The following is a 21696-nucleotide window of genomic DNA, read 5'->3' on the forward strand; positions in this document are numbered from 1 at the left end:
AAAATGGAAGTAAATCTAAAACGGGACCCACCGTTTTACAAATCCATGCCGACCAAAATAAAGAATGCATGTCCATCAACCCAATCCTGTATTCTATTCCTTGACCATGCAGTTATACAGACTCGTCTATAATTGGAAACTTCTGCCCTAGAACGATGCTTGTGGAGTGGTACTATTTTGTCTTCTTTCCACTCCTTACTGAACCCTACCCACTGCAAGAGTTTCATTAAATAACTAAGTCAAGGGCATAGCCAACTGTTGTGCATATTCTTTGAGAATAAGGGGTGATATGTCAACCATTCTGACAGCCTTATTAACATTCAGCCCAATCACTACCTGATACACCTTGGATTCTTTCACTTCCAATTCTCCTAATGCTTGCCTTCCTTCTATATATAGAACTTCTTCGTTTACACTGGCATGATATACTCTGATGAAGTGCTTGTTTAGTAATTCTACTATATCCTTTGCAACTGTTATTCTGCTGCCGTAACTATCCACTAGTGTCAACCTGCCATAATTATTCTTTCTCTTGCTTTCCATATAGCAGAAAACTTCCCTTGAGTTAACCTTGGCCTGGCCAGCCAATCTCCTCCACCTTTTCTTTTTTTATCATGCTTGTCACCTTCCTAGTCTGCACTTTATACTCTTCATGGATCCAGTCACCACCAACTGTCTTGTACCTCCTCCATACCTTTTTCTTTTCCAATACAGCTTGCTTGATTTCACTGTTCCTCCATTTCACTTCTACTCTAGTTACTCAGATAACCCTTGGTATGCAGTTATACATTGCTCGTGTAGATTGGAATAAAGAAATAGCATTTGGGAATAAGGAAAATGAATTTCTTGAGTTTGTGAGAGATAACTATCTCAGGCAGCATGTAAAGGAGGGCACAAGAGGATTGAGAGTTCTGGATCTGATCATATCACCAGAGTATGTAATTGCGAGTGGGGTTTCTCCTTTCCTCCAGTTGGTGATGGTGATCACTTGGATTATAGCTAGCAATATGTGGAGTTCTATGGGGAAAGGATACATGTGGATTTATAAGGCTGGTGATTATGGCAAGCGTAGGAGACATCTTCGAGCTATTACATGGAATGAGGAATTGAGCGATAAGGAAATAAATGCTGCATTGGAACTGACAAAGAAATACATTACATCATAAATGTGTGAATGTATTCTAAAGGCCAAAGGGCTGAATAAAGTAGGTTTAAAATGAATGAATGAATGTGGAGCTTATGCATGAAATCTGGAAAAAGAAGGTACTTGGGAGGCAGTATAAGATGATTAATGGTAATGATCAGTTACATGAAGAGTATAAAGAACAAGCCAGGAGAGTGACTCAGGGTATCCGGAGAGTTCATCGGAAAGACAATTCATTGAAAAGGCAATTCATCGAACGACAGTTCGTCGCAAATGCAATTCATTGAAAAAACAGTTCACTGAAAATTTAAAATTTTCGAAAATGTTATGAGAAAATTGATCCATTCAGAACAAAACCTGAACAGTGAATAAGGAGATTACAATGCTACTTTAATAGAGAAAAATTCTAGAACAATATGGTTCTTATAGTCTTTCTTGTCCGATAACTGTTTCATGTCTGTTCATGGTACTGATTTGCCTGTTTCCAGAAGAAAAGCCCAGCTGCATCCATATTATGCCTGCTAACTTACCTTTAGCTGAACAGGACTGATAAAAATTATGCATAAATGGAATCCAACTACCCAGGTCTTTCTAACTAAATGGCTTCGTTTTTACCGACTGAACCATGTGGGCTTCATTATTATTGTTGCTAGTAGTAATATGTGACTTCAACACAGCAATTATTATGGGATGAATTTTACTCGGATTCGCTATTTGAAACGTTTACAAGAAAATGTCGACCGTTCCAGTTTGCAGTTCAGCTATATTCGGGGCGACAAACAAATAATGTGTCCAAATTATGTACTGTATTACAAAAACTCTGACTTAACGGACTTAGTAGAAGTTGTTGGTACAAGAAGCTGTCTGCATTGTTCAGTTTTTGCTCTAAATGGATTACTTTTACCATAACATTATCGAAAATTTAAAATTTTTGGTGAATTGCTTTTCGATGAATTGCATTTTCGACGAATTGTCTTTTGATGAATTTTCCTGTAACCGTGACTCAGTTAGTAAGGAAAACTAAAGTAGACTATGAGCAAAAATTGACATATCGGGGAAAGAAAAAAACCTAGAAAATTTTTTTAAATATGAGGCAAGTAGAAGGAAGAATGATCATGGTAAGATGATGTTAATGGATGAAAGTGGTAGAATGATAACTGGTGCCTCAACATTGTTGAGGTATTCAATGATCAATTTATAAGGGTGTTTCATCCTGATCAGGGTGGAATCATAAGGAACTTAAGCATAGAGGACATAGGAGAGGATGGCTTAATTATGAGTGAGGTATTTGAGGAAATGATAGGATTTGATGATATCACCATGTATCTTAAGATAATGTTCCGGGGAATTGGTAGTAGCATTGGCATTTTTGTTTAATAACAGTCTTACAACAGCACAGGTTCCAAGCGAGTTGAAGGAAGGTAAAATTGTTCCACTCCATAAAGGTGGTGTTAAGGCTGTGGCTTCCAAATTATAGACCAATCTGTATATCTGGAGTTGTGTTGAAAGTATTAGAGAGATTGGTGAGAGGTAGGATATAGAAATGGGATGAAAACAGTAGTATTCTTTGTAGTTAAATGCATGGGTTTGTTAAGGGTAGATCCATTTTTACTATCTTACTTATGTACTATAACAAGGTGACAAATATCTTGGACAGGGGAGATGCATATTCAGTGGCATACTTGGATTTTTCAAAAGCTTTGGATAGGCTCCTACATGACAAGCTATTAAATAAATTGAATTAGATGGTATTGGATAACAGACTTCTGAGATGAATCCATGACTGGCTGTCAGATAGGTATCAGAAAGTTGTATATGGGATGCAGTATCCTGAAACAGGAAGGTCACTAGTGGTGTGATGCAGGGGTCATTTTTTCGGACCATTGTTCTTCATTTTGTATGTTAATGCTATTGGGATGGGTTTAATTAGTAATGTACAGCATTTTCTTTGGAGTAAGGAGCATGTTCTTTGCATGGTGAGTTAGTGAGTGGAATGCATTGGAAATGAGTGGTGGCAAGTGAAAAACCTCTATATAAGATCCATGTTCTATTTTGATCTAGAATGCATGGATGCTTCATAACAGCTTTTCAATTGGAAGTGAGTTAGCCTATCTTATACAGTGGTGAGTTTTCTGTCCTGCAAAGCTGAAAAGCTAGACAGGGAAGATAGGCAATTAAAAGAAATAGAAGGTTATATAACTAGAATTAGCCCTATCATAACATTAATTAGTTTTATATGAAGTCAAGGCACTTAGCCAAGATGAGATAAGATGATATCATCATCATCATCATTATTATTATTATTATTATTATTATTTAGATATTAAAAGGAACTTCTAAAAAATTTTAAGAATTGCTTTCCAGTTCATTTAATCCAAATTTTACTAAAACATGCATATTATTTATATCTAAAGTATGCATTCAGTGTTATGATGTTATTTCAGTAGGACTGTAGTATTCATTATGTAGTATACGTATTTAAACATTTTCTATTCAGTTTTATTTTGTTCTATTCAAAAGGCATTGTTATGACAAAACTGCAAGTGCTCTTCAAATGGCTGAATATATTGCTGCCCTCAGAAGCATATGTCAGCAGCCACATAATTTCCATGGAATTAATTTGATCTCCAGAACAAAATACTTTCAGATTACCTCAGAATATGAATATGCTTTTCTCTCTTTAACACTATGTAGTGTTGGTTACCAACTCTCCAAAGACCAAATTCAGCATCTCCATAGCATTTTGAAAAATCAGAATGAAACTAAAGGTAAAAAATTTCTGTCATATCTTTGAATGAGATAAATCAAATAAAACGTTTTGTATATTTAATATCACTTTACAAATTATTTCAATTTATTTTATGAGATAATGTCACTTAAAAAGTGTAATAAAATTAACACCTTCAGAATTTTCTCATGTTATGTACAATCACTGCCTGGACTTATACAGGAGGTGTTTAAGTAGTGAGGTGTTTCCTAAAAAAAAAAAAAAAAAGAATTTAATTTGAAGTTTTATTTGAATTGGATGATAAATTAAATTGTATCAAAATGAACCACAAAAAAGTGCTACAAGAAAAGTGATTTGCATGAATTCAAAAATTTTCAAGAGCAAAATTGAGATTGCCCTTGAAAATTAAAGGAATTATTTTAATGCAGCATTACTAAAAATTTTGGAGCTTCTTAAATAAACATAGCTTTCAGGCTCAAAATTTCCGATTCCATCCCTGCATAATGCACACATTTTGTAACTCTATATAGATGCCAACTTCTTTTCATTTATATATACTATCTTCCCTCAAATAATAATAACAGGACAAAGGGAAAAGACAAGGACAAAATCTCATTGCAGGAAATTGCCCAAGGTATTGCTAGACAGTAGGAAGTAGGTTTTTTGGATAGAGAATGATGGATGAATGAAGTACAGTGCAGTGCCTGAGAGTGGGGTTGGTATACAGATACTGAATAACTTTAAGGCAGGATAGTGAGACCTAGAGCAGACCTCCTGCAATGATTCTCTTAACATCCATGGAGATACTGTGATGATAATAATAATAATAATTATTATTATTATTATTATTAACATCTGACCTCCATGAAGTCAGAGGCTCATTGTGCAAGGTACACACTATTGCACTCAATGCTCATCCAACCATGCTTTAAACTGATTCAGCGTGTCTACATTCACAACACACTCAGGCAATGTATTCCACTCACCAATCATTCTCCATGCAAAGAACCTGCTCCTCACTCCTCACCTCACACCCTCCTTATGCGGTTTCCAGCAATGCCGTCTTGTTCTACCTCCCCCTCTCCCATTTTATGAAAAATGTCTTCATATCAACCTGATAACAACCCCTGACTAGCTTATATGTCTCAAACATATCCATCCCCTTCCTCCTCCTATTCACAAGGTCCTGCAAGTTACATTCTCTCAATCTGTCCTCATACTCCACATTCCAAACACCACTGACCACCTTTGTGAATCTCCTCTAGATCCTTCCCATGAAAACCTGACAACCAAATCTGTGCACAATAATCCACGAGGCCTGATCAAGGCCTTATATAGTGACATCGTAACCTCTCTTTGCTCATCCATGCGGAGGACCCTGACATGCATGAGCATGTCAGGGTCCTCCGCATGATTGCCATTAACCGATGTGATGTTTTCACAATTTGTGCAATGTGGACCCTGAATTTCAAGTCCTTGTCCACCATCACTCCAGGATCTCTAATCTCCTCTACTTCCTTTAACATCTGCTTGAATCTGCATTGCTCTCCCCAGTTTTGCATCATCTGTAAACAGCTGCATATCACTAGTTAAACCCATCCCAATATCATTAACATAAAAATTGAACAACAATGTCCCAAAACTGATCCCTGCTCTACACCACTATTGACCTTGCTGTTTGTCTTTTGGGATACTTAACCCATATATATACGACTTTCTGATTCTTATCTGACAGCCAGTCACTGATCCAACTCTGAAGCCTGTTATCCAATCCCATCTGTTTCAATTTATTTAACAGCTTGTCGTGAGGCAGTCTATCAAAAGCGTTTGCAAAATCCAAGTACACCATTGTATATGCATCTCCCCTGTCCAAGGTATTTGTCACATTGTTTTAGTACATAAGTAAGTTAGTGAAACATCATCTCCCTTTAACAAACACTTGCTGATAACCACAAAGAATAGTTCTGTTATCAACTCATTTCTGTGTCCTACCTCTCATCAGTTTCTCCAGTACATTCATATCAACCTGATATGAAAGTACTGGAGAAAGTACTTTCACCACAACTCTAGATATACATACCGGCCTATAATTTGAAGCTACAGCCTTATCACCACCTTTATGGAGTGGAACAATTTTACCCTCCTTCCACTCTCTTGGAACTTGTGCTGTTGCAAAACTTTTATTAAACAGGCACGCGAATGCTACTGTCAATTCCCTGGAACATTCCCTTAAGACATGTGGTGATATGTCATCAAATCCCATTGCCTTATTGACATCAAGGTTTTTTTAATTTCCTCAAATACCTCCTGTTCATTCACAATTAAGCTATCCTCTCCTGTTGGTTATCTGGTAGAGATGGTTTGCAGTTGCCATGATTATCATACAGCATATTGAATTTATCAATAAACTTATCAAAAATTTATCAAATTATTAAACATTTAATCACAGCAAAAAGACACAAATTGATAAATTCAATATGCTGTATGATAATCATGGCAACTGCAAACCGTCTCTACCAGATAACCAAGTGATAATTAACCTATCTAAACACGTTTTAAGTAAACCTGAGATCTCTATCCTCAAAAAAGGATTCAATTTTGCTTTAAAACCCACTGTCATTCTTAAAATAGAGTTCATCTGCAACTTAGAAAAAGCCTTCTCATTACTACCACTTCCAATAGCTAATGACTTACGATTAAAAAGCAGCATAATCCTTTCAGCTCCGCCAAGATCTCCTAACACCAACTCTAACCAAATGGAAAAAAGAACGCTTCTCAAATTAAGGAATAATAAAGATATCATCATACTCAAAGCCGACAAAGGTAATAATACAGTTATATTAAATACTTCAGATTATGAAGAAAAAATTAAAAATCTATTATCTGACAGGTCTGTATATGAAGTTCTCAGTAGCGATCCTACCACATAAAACCATAATGACACCAATGAATTATTACGTGGAATGAATAACTGTCCTATAGAAATTATAAAAAAGCTAAAATCAATGCACCCACTAACTCCTAGATTGTATGGCCTTCCAAAAATTCATAAAGAAGGTATACCGTTACGTCCAATAGTTGATGGAATCTATTCTCCCACTTACCAACTGTCCAAGTATCTTGCGAAGATTTTACAACAACACATTCACGTCTCGGATACTTATATTAAAAAATCAAAACATTTTATAGATAAAATAAAAAACATCCCTATTTTTGAAGAGGATATACTAGCAAGCCTGGACATTATATCTCTGTTTACTAACATTCCAGTGGTTGAAGTCATCAACATCTTAGACAACTTGTTCCCAAGAAACATCACTACTTTGTTCAATCACTGTTTAACTTCTATTTTATTTGGCAAAAAACGATCTACAAACAACTCACTGGATTAGCTATGGGTAGCCCCCTCTCACCCCCTTTTGCTGACTTATTCATGGAAGATCTAGAGAAAAAAATCTTAACCCAGATCATTCCAAAACCGAAAGTTTGGTACAGATATGTAGATGACATCTTTATCATTTGGGATCATACGACAGAAGAACTAATGAATTACCTCAACCAAATCAATAGTTTCCACAATACCATCAAATTCACATTAGAAATGGAAAAAGATAAAAAACTGCCATTCCTGGACATTTTAATAAAGAAACAAACCAATAATAGTATCAACCTATCTGTATACAGAAAACCTACAAATACTGGACGTTACCTCCATTTCAACTCAGCTCATCACATAGCTCAGAAACTTAGCATTATCCATAGTCTCAAGAAAAGAGCTATACAGTATACAACAGACAAGGATGGCCTACTAACGGAATTAACCACAATATCCAGAGAACTTTCTTTAAATGGTTACCCAAAAAGACTCTACAACAAGATTCTCTTTACTGATATACCACATCGACAACGTGATGACGTCCAATACATCAGTACAATTATGATTCCTTTTGTCAGCAACCTTTCCAAAAAATTAGCTAACCTTTTAAAACCACATAAGATCAGAGTGGCATTCAAACCAATCAACACTATTCAGAAATTTTTAAGATCACCAAAAGATCCTCACCCATTCTACAAGTACTCTGGAGTATATAATATACCTCACTCATGTGGTATTAGTAACGTAGGTCAGACCTCTAGAAGCTTTGAAACGAGAAAGAAAGAACACATAGGATATGTCAGAAATAACAGACAAAACATTTCAGACCTTTCATACCACTTTGCCTCTACTAACCATCACATTGAGTGGGATAAGAGCCTTATGCCATACATAGAAGATAACTACCATTCAAGAACCTTTAAAGAAGCAGCTACAGTCGCCAGTAAAACTGAAAACCTAAACAAGAATCAAGGTTTAATTTTACCAGAAATTTGGAAAACTTTTATCAGATCATTAAACATCAAAGAAATGAACTTTCATAACAATTACATCATGAACCATAACGAATAAATAACGTTAACGAGACACGCACATTGTCACACACAATACCAATTTTTTGTATGAATTAGAACCATCAGTTATAACCTAGTCTGTAACCTTCATTTTAGCTTACTAGTTTGTATTCCCTGAGGATGCCAATAGAAAAAAATGGCAAAACATGTAGCAGGATAAAAATAAAGCTACTTGACAAAGATTATATATAAAAAAAGTGTAATAGTCTTACACTAATTTTTTTTTCCCCTGATTTGTCAATTTCTGCTCATACTCTAACTTTTATTTTTCTTACTAACTGAGTCACTCTCCTCACTTGTTCTTTATACTTTTCATGTAACTGATTATTACCATTATTCATCTTATGCCTCCAGAGTACCTTCTTTTTCCAGATTTCATGCTTAAGCTCCACATTCATCCATTTTACACCAACTTTATTCAGCCTTTTGGCCTTCAGAATACATTCACACATTTATGCTCTAATGTATTTCTTTGTCAGTTCCCATGCAGCATTTATTTCCTTACCGCTCAACTCGTCATTCCATGTTATAGCTGCATGTCTCCTAAGCTGGTCATAATCACCAGCCTTATAATTCCACATACATCCTTTTTTCACAATTTCTCACAACTAGCCCCAAAACAGGTGGTAATTTCTTGATCGCTTTCACCAACTGGAGGAAAATGTGAAACCCCTCTCACAATTACATCCTCTGATGAAATGTTTCGATTCTTACACATCCTCTTTTATGTGCTGCCTGAGATAGATATCTCTCTCAAGAAATTCATTTTCTGTATTCCCTAATGCTATCTCTTTATTCCAATCTATACTGCTAGAATTAAAATCAACCATAATAATAATTAATCTTTCTTTGTTCACTAATCGAAGTTGTTTATTCATTTCTTCATCACCACCTTCCACATTCCCAGGCCTATAGCAACACTCAACTAAATATGTCTTCCTCTCAACCTTCACGTTACACCACACTGCCTCATAATCATTGCCACTATTTCTCTTTTTCATGTCTACCTTATGTGGATTTAATTCCCCTGCTATCACCAGCACCACTTCCCCTCCCTTCTTCCTCTTTCCATCTCACAAAAAAATACTGTATTCTTTCATTTCTATTCCTGTTATGATATCATCTTCATTCTACCATGTTTCACTTTTTCCAATGATTTTTGAGTGAATAAACTCAATCATTGAAACGATTTCATCCCTCTTATTTCTGATACTTCTGGCATTTGTAAACAAACACAGCAGTTCATTTTTAGGTCTGTAACCAGTCCTATCCATGCCATGTGTTGGTTATGATTTCCCTACCACACCTGCCCAGTCACCTTTATCACCTCTTACTGCATATATCTTCTCAGTCTCAACTTCCTCACCTGCATTGCAATATACTCCATCTTCATACACACATTCACTGCCACTCTCAATCTCCACGCTTCCTATGTCATGTCTCCCTGTCCACCCAAGCTTTCCCCCATTTCCCTATTCTTCTTGCATTCCTGTTCTCTCTTCATCTCTCATGCTACTACTGTTTCTACTGCCAAGCACTTCTATCTCTTCAGTACCAATCTCCTGATTTTTCATTTCATATCTTTCTTCTGATCTCTTGCATGCATTACACACTCTACTTTCACACACTGTACTTCCATCCAGCAACACTTTCTCTAGTACAATCACTCCAAAGCCATTTAAATGTAACCCATCATGCCTGTGTAATTTCATTCTTCCTTCAAATAAATGCCATACATCCACAAACTGCACTCCCTTCTCCTCACACATCTTCGCTAGCATATCATTCATGATTTTGGCTCTCCATCGCATCTCATCATCGTCATACCTCGGCATCACACTCACAACCTTGCCTACTGCACTGTTATCTTTCACTCTTCTCAAGAGCCTCCTGATATTCATCCTCACATCCTCCTTATGTCCACTTAAATCATTCATCCATAATTGGGTAGCCTGTTTTATGTGCTGTCATTGTGGCACAAATAATGTTGGTATCATCTTGTTTGTTCCCAAAACCATATGGCTGAAGTAATGGTTGAATGTATTCTATGGATCAGAAAATTAAATAAAATAGGTGTGAAATGGATGAATGAAAGGTGAGGCATACACTCTGGAAGAAGGCATTATGGAGGCATAACAAGCAGTGATAATCTGTTGCATGAGGGTACAGAGAGAAGGCAAGGATGGTGACTTGTTTGGTAAGGATAATAAAAGTGAAGTATGAGCAGTAGTTAGCTCAGTGTTTTTTAACATGGGGCATACGCTCCACAGGGGAGAAAATTTGAATGTTTTGGGGGCAATTAGAAAATATGTTGCATTCGTCACCTCATTACTGATATACTCAACTATCAGCGTTAAGGTGGGGCATCAAAATCTTTGAGGCATTGAGGTGGGGCATGATCCAAAAAACGTTGAGAAATACTGAGTTAGCTAATGAGACCAAAAAAATCTCAGGGAGTTCTTTTAATATGTGGCGAATAGAAAAAAGGATGATTGTGGAGGGTTGATATTTCTATGTGAAAATAGTAGAAAGTAAAAACCACTACTGAGGATATAGCTGAGATATTAAATGACCAATTGATAAAGGTATTTCATCCTTATGAATATGACATTGTGCAGAACTTGAGTGCAGTGGGAAGGATGTTGAAGGGACTGATGGTGAGTGAGCTGGAGTATACGGAGAATTGAGCAAACTTGATGTTAATACTATAGGACTTGCATGATATATCAATGTGTGTTTTGAGAGAGTCACCAGATTCATATCCATCCCCATTTGCTCCAATTTATGAAATCGGATTCTATATAGAATCTTGTCAAATGCTTTGAAAAGTCTAGCAATATCACTGAGTAGCCATTTCTCTTATCCAAATCCATTGTCACTTGAATATAAAGAATAAGCACATTACTAAGGCCAGACCTCTCTTAACAAAACCAAGTTGTCCCTTATAGAGTATCATATTTCTATCCACCCAATACTGAATTCGAATTTTCACCAATTTCTCCAATACCTTAATCACTGCTCCTGAGATTCTGATTGGCCTATGATGCATGAGGTGAAGAAAACCTGAAGAAAGATTTTTGTATTTGTGGTAAGTAGAAGGAAGAATGATCATGGTAAGATGATGTTAATGGATGAAAATGGTAGAATGATAACTGGTGCCTCAACATTGTTGAGGTATTCAATGATCAATTTATAAGGATGTTTCATCCTAATCAAGGTGGAATCATGAGGAACGTAAGTGTAGAGGACATAGGAGAGGATGGCTTAATTGTGAGTGAGTAGGAGGTATTTGAAGAAATAAATAATCTTTTATTTCTTCAAATACCTCAAATAAATAATCTTTTATTTTTTCAAATACCTCCTGCTCATGAGTGGAATGCATTGCCTGAGTGTGTGTGTTGTGAATGCAGACACATTGAATCGGTTTAAAGCATTGGATGAGCATTGTGTGCAATAGTGTGTATCTCTCACGATGAGTCTCTGACTTAATGGAGGTCAGATGTTAATAATAATAATAATAATGCATTGGGACTATTCTGCCCTTTTTTCTGTCTCCATTGGCTCTTCCCAGTACCGAGGCTTAAATTAAATAGTTTGACTAGACTAGATGATAATTCACTTGCACATTCTCGTAATGTATGAGTCAATATGCCATCTAATTCCATGGCTGTGTTCACATCGAAATTCTGCAATATTTTAAGCACTTCCCTTTCTTCAATCTCTATTCTCCTATCAGTTAATGTCACACAATGCATTGCAATGTCACCACCAACCATGCAAAATTCTCACTCAGTAATTCACCTATTTGGTTTGGTTCTGTTACCTCTCCACCATCAGCACTTTTTAAAGTCATCCTTCCATAGTCATTCCTCCTTTTACTTGCCACTTAGCAAAAGAACTCTTTATGATTTCTTTTGACTTCATCAACTAGCTTTCCTCCATAGCTTAGCTTTGGCCTTACCATACTGGTCACCCTTCTTGCCTGTCTTATGCTGCTCATGGTCATGCTGATAACATTTTTCTTTATAATTCCTCTACACCTTTTCTTTGTGTGTAAGTCCTGCTTAATGAAGCAATTCATCCATCTAACTCCTACCTAATTTATCCTTCTGACTCTAGGTATACAATCAGACATTCAGATACTGCTTTTTTCAAATACCCTTTTACTACATCCCATGCACCACCATCTCTTCCCTCCAAATTCTTATACCATGGCTCTTCTGAAAACGGACTTTTCAGCTTGTCATAATCACTTGGTTTGTAAGTCAGCATATATTATTCTTAACAGAAAATTCTACATGTCTGGAATCTTCCAGGTGAGGACAACATGATCAATTTCTCCAAGTGGAGGTAGTATAGCTATATTGATGAGTTAAGTTCTTTGATGCAATGATCAGATCCAATGCTCTTGAACCTCGTGTTCCCTCCATTACATGCTGCCTCAGGTAATTATCTCTGTGTAGCTATATAAATTCCATTTCCTTCCCTGCCTGTGACCATTCCTCCTCCCAATCTATGTCCCCATAGTTGAAATCTCCCATAATAATTACTTGACCTATACTTATCATGCTAATTTGTGAATGTATGCTATCTACATTCTCTATTATATCCCTCTAGATTATAGCAGCAACAAATTACATATTTAGTCCTGCTGGCTTCTATCTCACATGAATAGCTTCAAGAACTGACCTCTAAATCCCTGTTCCTGTGATGTATTTCCTTTTCTTGGCTTTAATTCATTTGTTATCATTAGTAAAAGATTTTGAAACACCTAAATGCAGATATCAAAGAAAACATAAAATTAAACACTGAATTGAAATTAGAAGAATTTCTAAATTACTACACAGAACTGTGGACAGACAAATATTTTAAAAAAGACAACTGGCAAACAATTAACGAAAATGAAAAGGAAATAACTGAAGAAGAATTAGAAATCAGCCTGAAAGAAACAAGAAACGGAAAATCACCTGGAGAAGATAAGCTAGGTTCAGAACTATATAAATACGCAGGAACAAGATGCAAAGGAAGACTCTTATTATTTTTAAATAAAATTTACTCAACTGGTATCCCCCCAATAGAATGGAAAAAAGCAATTGTGATTCCTATCTTTAAGAAAGGTAATAGAGATGACCCTAAAAACTATAGAGGTATCAGTATACTAAATTCATGTTACAAAATATACAGCAGAATCTTAAATACAAACTAATGAAATATTCCGAAAACTTTATTCTAGAGGTACAAAATGGATTTAGAAAAGGACGATCATGTATAGACCCAGCCTTCTGCCTAAAATTAATAATAGAGAAAAGAAGAGAATATAATTTAGAAACACATATTGCATTTATTGACTTTGAAAAAGCATTTGACAAAGTTAAAAGAAACATATTATTTAACATATTAAAAGAAAGACAAATACCAAATAATATCCTAAAAGCTGTCACAAGTATATATGAAAATAATCAAATACAAATAAGATTAAATCATGAGCTATCATATACAAGAGAGATAAACCAAGGGGTCCGACAGGGATGTCCCCTCTCAGCAACTCTTTTTAACCTCATAAAATGGAGTAAAAATTTACATCAAGGAATTAAACTTTCACCTACAGTTAACTTAAACACTCTCCTCTTTGCAGATGACCAAATAATAATTACAAATTCTGAAGATAACTTACAGAAAGCTATTTTAAATCTAAATGAGATATCCAAAGATTATGGTATGATAATATCAATGGAAAAATCAAAAACTATGGCCTTTAAAGGACAAGATCCAGCAAGAACTAAAATAGTATTAGATAACAAGATCTTAGAACAGGTGAATTCATTTAACTACCTAGGATGTATGATCACTTATGAAAATGAAAAAGATATAAACATAAAAATTGCAAAATATTTAAAAATAACAGGAGTAATTAACTCTATATTTAAACCAAACCTAGTTCAAAAACAAACCAGGCTAAAAGTATACAATACATTAGCCCTACCGGTATTAATGTATGGAAGCAAAATCTGGACAATAAAACAAAAAGACAAAGATTAACAACAGCAGAAATGAAGTTTATGAGAAAAACTGCAAAGTATACCCTATTTGATCACAAAAGAAACGAAGATATTATGAAAGAATTAAACCAAGAACCAGTAATTGAAAAAATTAAAAAATATAAACATAGATGGATGGAACATGTTCAAAGAATGAAAACAGAAAGATTACCAAAACAAGCCTTAAAGTACAAGCCATTAGGAAAAAGAAAACCAGGACGTCCTCTTAAACGATTCAACGATGACTTCTAAGGCGGAACAGGCCATACTAGGCCTAAATCCTTGATACGCATATGAAAAAAATGAAAAAAAAAAAGTAAAATCCTTCCTCCTCCCCCATATCCTGTTCCTTCTGTCCTTTCTGAAGATACTGTATCTTTTGCATTCTCTTTCTATAACTATATCATCCTCAGTCAGCCAAATCTCACTAATGCCTATAACATTTGGTGAAGTTGAACTAATGCCATAAAACTCCTCAACCTTATTCTGAATATATGTCTGGCATTAGTATACATAAATTGCAACACCCCCTTCATTCTGCAACCCTCCTTATACTTTATGTTACTTATCCCACTAAAGTTAAGAAACTGCAGTGTTACATTTGACATCATGTGATCACTCTCCCACTTACCTTCTATGTTGCCTGGACCCACTGGACACACAGTTCATCATACCATGCCTTGGACACATTCAAACTCCTTGCAGACACCACACTCTCAGGCAAGGCATTCCAATCATTTACAATATATAATATAATATAATCTTCCTTCCATCAAACTGACTCCACAAATCGACAAACTCCACACCATTCCTGCACAATCTGCACATAATATACAAGGCATTAGATGAAAACAGATATAGATTTTTCGCCTGTATACTTATTTGCCATTATCTGGAATATGTTTTGTAGGTGATTTATGTGGTTATTTCCAGTTCATATCTGCATCAAGGTAAATTCCAAGGTACCATATTGTTTCAACTGGCTGGCTCACCTGGTTTCTGGATATTATTATTATTATTACTACCCCAAGACCTCATGGAGTTAAAGGCTCATCTGGGAGGTCTTTTTATCACACACACAGCTCATCATACTGTGCCTTGAACACATTCAAACTCCTTGCAGACACCACACTCTCAGGTAAGGCATTCCAATCATTTACAACTCTGCACGAAAAAAACCTGTCCCCTCACTACCCTACTCACACCCTCTTTATACAGTTTCCAGAGATGACCTCTGGTTCTCCCCCAATCTCCCACTATTTTCTGTAGAACTTCTCCGGCATTGATCCTGCAACACCAATTACCAACTTGTAGGTCTCTATCATATCTCCCCCTCTTCCTCCTGTCCACCAGACTCTGCAAATTACATCTTCTCAATCTTTCCTCATACTCAACATTCCAGAGGTCAGAAAGTCAGTCACCTTTGGACCCTTTCCAACATCTCTTCATCCTTCTGAAAACCTGTTGACCAAATCTGGGCAAAATAGTCAATGTGTGGCCTAATCAAAGCCTTATACAACAGAACAAGAATCTCCCTACTTCTACACGTCAGTGTCCTCCGCATCATTCCCAGAAGCCTTTGTGTTGTCTTCACAATTTTGACTATGTGTACCCTAAATTTCAGATCCTTATCCACTATCATCCCCAGATCGCTTATTTCTTCCAACTCCAACCATATATCCTCAAAAGCATAAATTCTGCATCCCATCTTTGTTTTCCAAATTTTAAAACCTTACATTTTGAAACATTGAACTCACATCTCCATTTCCATGCCCAATCACTCAATTTATTCAAGTCTTCTTGTAAGGCCACAACATCTTCACTACTCTTCATGGTTCGTCCCAACTTTGCATCTTCTGCAAACAACTGAATATCTCCATCCAAATCTTCACCTATATCGTTAATATACAAGTTATACAGTAATGGCTCCCAAAACAGACCCCTGAGGCACTCCACTAGTGACTTTCCTTTTCCTGGATATTGCTCCCCCATACACAACTTGTTGATTCCTATCAGATAGCCAGTCTCCAATCCAATGCACTAATCTAATATCCAACCCCCATCTGCTCTAGTTTCACTATCAATTTATCATGAGATACTCTATCAAAAGCCTTTGCAAAATCTAAGTATATTACTGTGTATCCTTCTCCTCTGTCCAAGGAAGCAGTCACTTTATTGTAATAAATAAGTAGTTTACTAAAACATGACCTCCTTTTAGCAAATCCATGCTGTCCATCAAAGATAATACCATTGTTGTCAACCCAGCTCTGGATCCTAGTTCTTACAAGCTTCTCCAACAACTTAACCACAACACCTGACACACAGATAGGCCTATAGTTTGATGCTTGAATTCGATCACCTCCTTTATGAAGTGGCACAATCTTGCCCTCCTTCAACTCCTTAGGGACATGACCGAGTGCAAGACTCATATTAAAAAAATATGTCAAGACAGGTGTCAACTCCCTGGCACATTCCTTCAAAATATGTGGTGATATATTATCAAGTCCCACAGCCTTATTAACATCTAGTTTACTCAACTCCCCATACACCTCTTGCTCACTTACAGTCAGTCTCTCTCCTACCCATCATCTACTGCTCTCAATCTCTCTATGAAGTCACATTCACAATATTGAAAGACCTTTATGAATTGCTCATTAAGTATCTCTACCACACATTCTGCAACAGCTGTTTTTATACCATTTTCTCCTATTAATGTCATCCTTCCATAATCATTCTTTCTTTTGCTGGCTACATATCGAAAGAACTCCTTAGGATTCTTTTTGGCTTCATTAGCTAACTGCTGTTCATACCTCTCTTTAGCTACCCTCACCAATCAAGTCGCCCTCCTTGCCTGGTCTTTGTAGACCTCATGGAAATGGTTATTTTCACTTCTCTTATGTTGCCTTCACAATGACCTTTTTCTCTGTACTGCATGCTTAATCTCTTTATTCATCCATCTCACACCTACCTTATTGAACCTCCTCACCCTTGGAATACACTTAGACAACTAGATAGTTTTTGAAAATCCCCCAGGCTGCATTGATCTCTTTTCCAGGTAACTCCTCATTCCATGCTACATCTGCAAGCTGTCTCCTGAGCTCTTCATAATCACCCCCCCCCTTGTAGTTCCAGATGTACCCTTTTCTCACAGAGGTCCTCGCACTGCTGGCAACCACCAAGATAATCACCTCATGGTCACTCTCACAAATTGGTGGATGATTTGACACCTCATTTATAATTACTCCTCTGATGAGATTACCAAATCCAAGACCCTCAATCCTCGTGTGCCCTCTGTTACATAATGTCTGAGGTAGTTATCCCTCAAAAACTCAAGAAACTCATTTTCTTTACTTCCAGTTGCTATCTCATCATCCCAGTGTATATTGCCATAATTAAAATCGCCCATAATGATCACCCTTTTCTTATTTGCTTGGCTAATTTGATTATACATTTCATTATCACCACCATCCACATTACCTGGTCTATAACAACATTCAACCAAGTATTTGATTCCATTCACCTCTATCTCACACCATACTGCCTCAAAACCACTGGCACTATTTCCCTCTTGCATCTCTACTTTGTATGGACATAACTCTTTCTCTATCATCAATAGCATGCCTTTATCATTGATTTTATCTTATTAGAGTTTAGGTTGACAGAGTTTATGGTGAGCCAGGTTATGACCAGATTGATGTCATATTGCATGTTTACTTGGCCATTGCTCACACAGATACCATACCTGTATCATTTGCATATTGGAATGTTTTGCTTCTGACAGGAGGCTGATTAATATCACATATATATGTCTAATAGAATGGGAGAAAACAGCTCCACAGGTTACTGGTAAGTTTATTACTGGTTGAACCAGTGTATGTGATTTGTTTTCTGTTTTGAAGGTAATTTCTAAGAAGGTTGTAAGCAGGTTTTATTCCAATCAGCAGTAGACTGGTGACCAAAATAGGCTCGGGAAATTACTTGAGAATAATCCATGAATCCATTATCTTATATTATGAAATATTTTTCAAAAAAATTTTTTTGATTCTGATTCATAAAGAACATCCTCATTATTTATTATATTAAATCTTTTTCACCTGATATTAACATGATTAACATGAATCTATACATATAATAAATATTTACACATTCTTTTTAAATATTCAGTTATCCTCAGCATAATCTGATGGTTTCTTTGTAACTTTTGAGTTGGTTTTCCTTCTCATAAAGAAGGTCCACTAAGCAACAGAACTTTGGCAAAAGTATTATTTTATGTATTTACTGGCAATACTGATTTTATTTTAGTAGAACATTGTTTATTTTTGATAGTTTAGTGTGACTGCTTAATAGTAGGAATTTGTGAGTTTGCTGCTCACTTTTTTCAACTAAATTTTGAAGCTTGCATTATACAAAAAAACAAAATGGTGGTACAAACAAGATAAAATGGAATAAATGACACAGATTTTTTGAGAATGGTTCATTGTCATGAGTGCAGCATGTATAAATGGGGAAATTGGAGGATATATTTTGTAGAGTGGCTGAACAGGAGTCAAGAAAAGGTATGGATCTATGGTGTTTTGTTGGACTAAAAGTTATCAGTGAATGCGAAACAGACTGATGGAACAAAAGCTAGCATAGTTGCAGGTGCTAAAGATATATGAATCACAGAATGAAAGCAAGCAAGACTGTGTAAGCAACAGAAAGTAGAAATGAGGAAATGAAAGTAAGCAACAATGTAGAAGCATAAGAAAGGAACATTAGAATAAGAGGGAATGAGACTGCAGGAGTGATAGACAGTGCAATTGCAAGGATGCAAGATTTGAAAAATGACTTAATCAGAATGTGAAATGAAATGAGAAATATGTGTAATACAATTAGATGCTTGATGGAAAGGAATGAGAGTGTAAATGGATAGAATGAAAGAAAGTAGAGAAAAAAGAGGTGACAAATGGCCTCAAGAATGGAGATGTATGGCAATTCTGTTATTAAAGGTGTTGTAAATGAAAGAATCTACAATATCCGTTTTCCAGGAGTAAGATAAATGATGATTTGGACATGAGAAGTAATTGAGCAAGAGGGTTACTAGTGGCTGTAGATACAAATGATTTGGTTGAACATAAGAAGAATGTAAGGATGGATATTAGGAGGATTTAAGGAGATTGAATAAGGAGACAGTCGTAGAAAAGGTTGCCAAGGTATGACAATGATAAGTTGAGGCAAAGAGTGAGGATAATAATAATAATTATTACTTAAGTTATGGATATTGCATCCCATATTGTTTCTTAGCCGAATAAGAAACTCAAAGAGTTTCATGCCAAATATAGAAACTATATAAAGTTCAGCGATTCCAAGCGTAAGCAAATACCTGAATAGCAGCACCTGACCCATTTGGTAGTGCAAACTGAGGCAACTCATAGAAAGGGTGGAGCAAGGCCCGATCACTATTCTTGGTATTTACCCATAATGTGAACTTAGCTCCTAGGAGCTGTATTACTGTTCTACATTATGAGAGAAGGTCACTACCCAGACCGGTTTCAACCTTTTTTGAGGGCTCATCAGTGAGTAGGTAGACCTAGTTAATACCAAATTTGTAGCAAACAGAACTTACATCCCTTCTATGAGAATTGCCAAGAAGGTGTGCTAATAAATTACAAATTATATGAAGAGCCAAAGGCTTCAATTCGGCGATGAACTTAAGTTAGGGATATTGCATCCGATATTGTTTCTTAGCCGAATAAGAAACTCAAAGAGTTTCATGCCGAATATAGAAACTATATAAAGTTTGCCGATTCCAAGCATAAGCAAATACCTGGATAGCAGCACCTGACCCATTTGGTAGTGCAAACTGAGGCAACTCATAGAAAGGGTGGAGCAAGCTCTGATCGCTATTCTTGGTATTTACCCATAATGTGAACTTAGCTCCTAGGAGTTGTATTACTGTTCTACACTATGAGAGAAGGTCACTACTCAGACCGGTTTCAACCTTTTTTAAGGTCTCAAAAAATTTTTATTAGGACACCTTCTTGGTAATTCTCATAGAAGAGATATAAGTTCTGTTCGCTACAAACTTGGTCTACCTACTCACTGATGAGACCTCAGAAAAGGTTGAGCCTGGTCTGGGTAGTGACTTTCTCTCATAATGTAGAACAGTAATACAGCTCCTAAGAACTAAGTCCACATTATGGATAAATACCAAGAATAGTGATCGGAGCTTGCTTCACCCTTTCTATGAGTTGCCTCAGTTTGCGCTACCAAAGGGATCAGGTGCTGCTATCCAGGTATTTGCTTACGTTTGGAATCACCAAACTTTATATAGTTTCTATATTCGGCATGAAACTCTTTGAGTTTCTTATTCAGCTAAGAAACAATATGGGATGCAATATCCCTAACTTAAATAAGTTCATGTCACCGAATTGAAGCCTTTGGCTCTTCATATAATTAGTTAAATAATTATTACTATTATTATTATTTTCCTAACCTCCAGGGGGGTAACAAGACTCATCGTGAGAGGTCAACAAAGTCTATGGTACCACTCCTTAAACTCATCCGCAGTTTGCACATTCACCACCCTCTCAGACAATGCATTCCATGCTCCTACCACTCTTTAATGGCTTAAATATCTGCTTAAATACCAAACTCTGCAATTTGCATGCCCTCATAATCAAAGTTGTACAGTCCTAACATCATTTTTTTTATCTATCTCTGCACCCTCTCCAAGCTTATTTTCATTGCCTTCAATCCTTGGGGCCAGATCTGAGCACAGAAATCCAGATGTGGTCTAATCAAAGCTTTATATAATGAGACCAGCACGCTTTTATCTGTCTTGGTCAATGTTCTGTTCAATGTTGTCACAATTCTGTTCGATGTCTTCACAACTTCTGCAGTATGTCCTTGGAACTTCAAATCTCTATCAATAATCACCCCGAGATCCCTCGCTTCCTGCACTTCTTCCAGTATAACTCCACAAAGTTATTATTCAGCATTCCATCTGTGGATCCCAAATGTTAAAACCTTACATTTATTTGCTTTAAACTGATATCCTCCATTCATCATTTATTCACCTTTCCAGCTTATTCAAATCCCCTTGAAAAGTCAAAACATCAACACTATTACTAATAACTCTCCCAAGCTTCACATCATCTGCAAACAACTGAACATCTCCCTGTAGGCCTGTGATAATATGATTCACATAAAGATTGGACAGTAATGGTCGCAGGACTAAACACTGTGGAACTCCACTTGTAACCTTCCTACTCCCTGATTCTCTCCCCCTAAATACAACTCTGATATGTATCAGACAGTCTATCACCAATCCAATCCACTAACCTGATATTCAAACC

The 21696-nt window shown here is 36.3% G+C and overlaps 1 protein-coding gene across 1 annotated transcript in view; it reads left to right on the plus strand.

Moving 5' to 3' along the window:
- The window catches only part of LOC150106834 (uncharacterized protein CG3556-like), a 126214-nt gene that overhangs the window by 31725 nt on the left and 72793 nt on the right, over positions 1-21696 (plus strand). The window contains exon 3 of the mRNA XM_090392745.1: positions 3665-3912. Coding sequence (XP_090248871.1) covers positions 3665-3912 — 248 coding nt within the window. The remainder of the gene's footprint in view (positions 1-3664; positions 3913-21696) is intronic.

The sequence above is a fragment of the Typopeltis vanoorti genome, chromosome 5, assembly GCF_054136105.1.
Source record: "Typopeltis vanoorti isolate ZY-2024b chromosome 5, IOZ_Tvanoo_1.0, whole genome shotgun sequence".
NCBI classification, from domain to species: domain Eukaryota; kingdom Metazoa; phylum Arthropoda; class Arachnida; order Uropygi; family Thelyphonidae; genus Typopeltis; species Typopeltis vanoorti.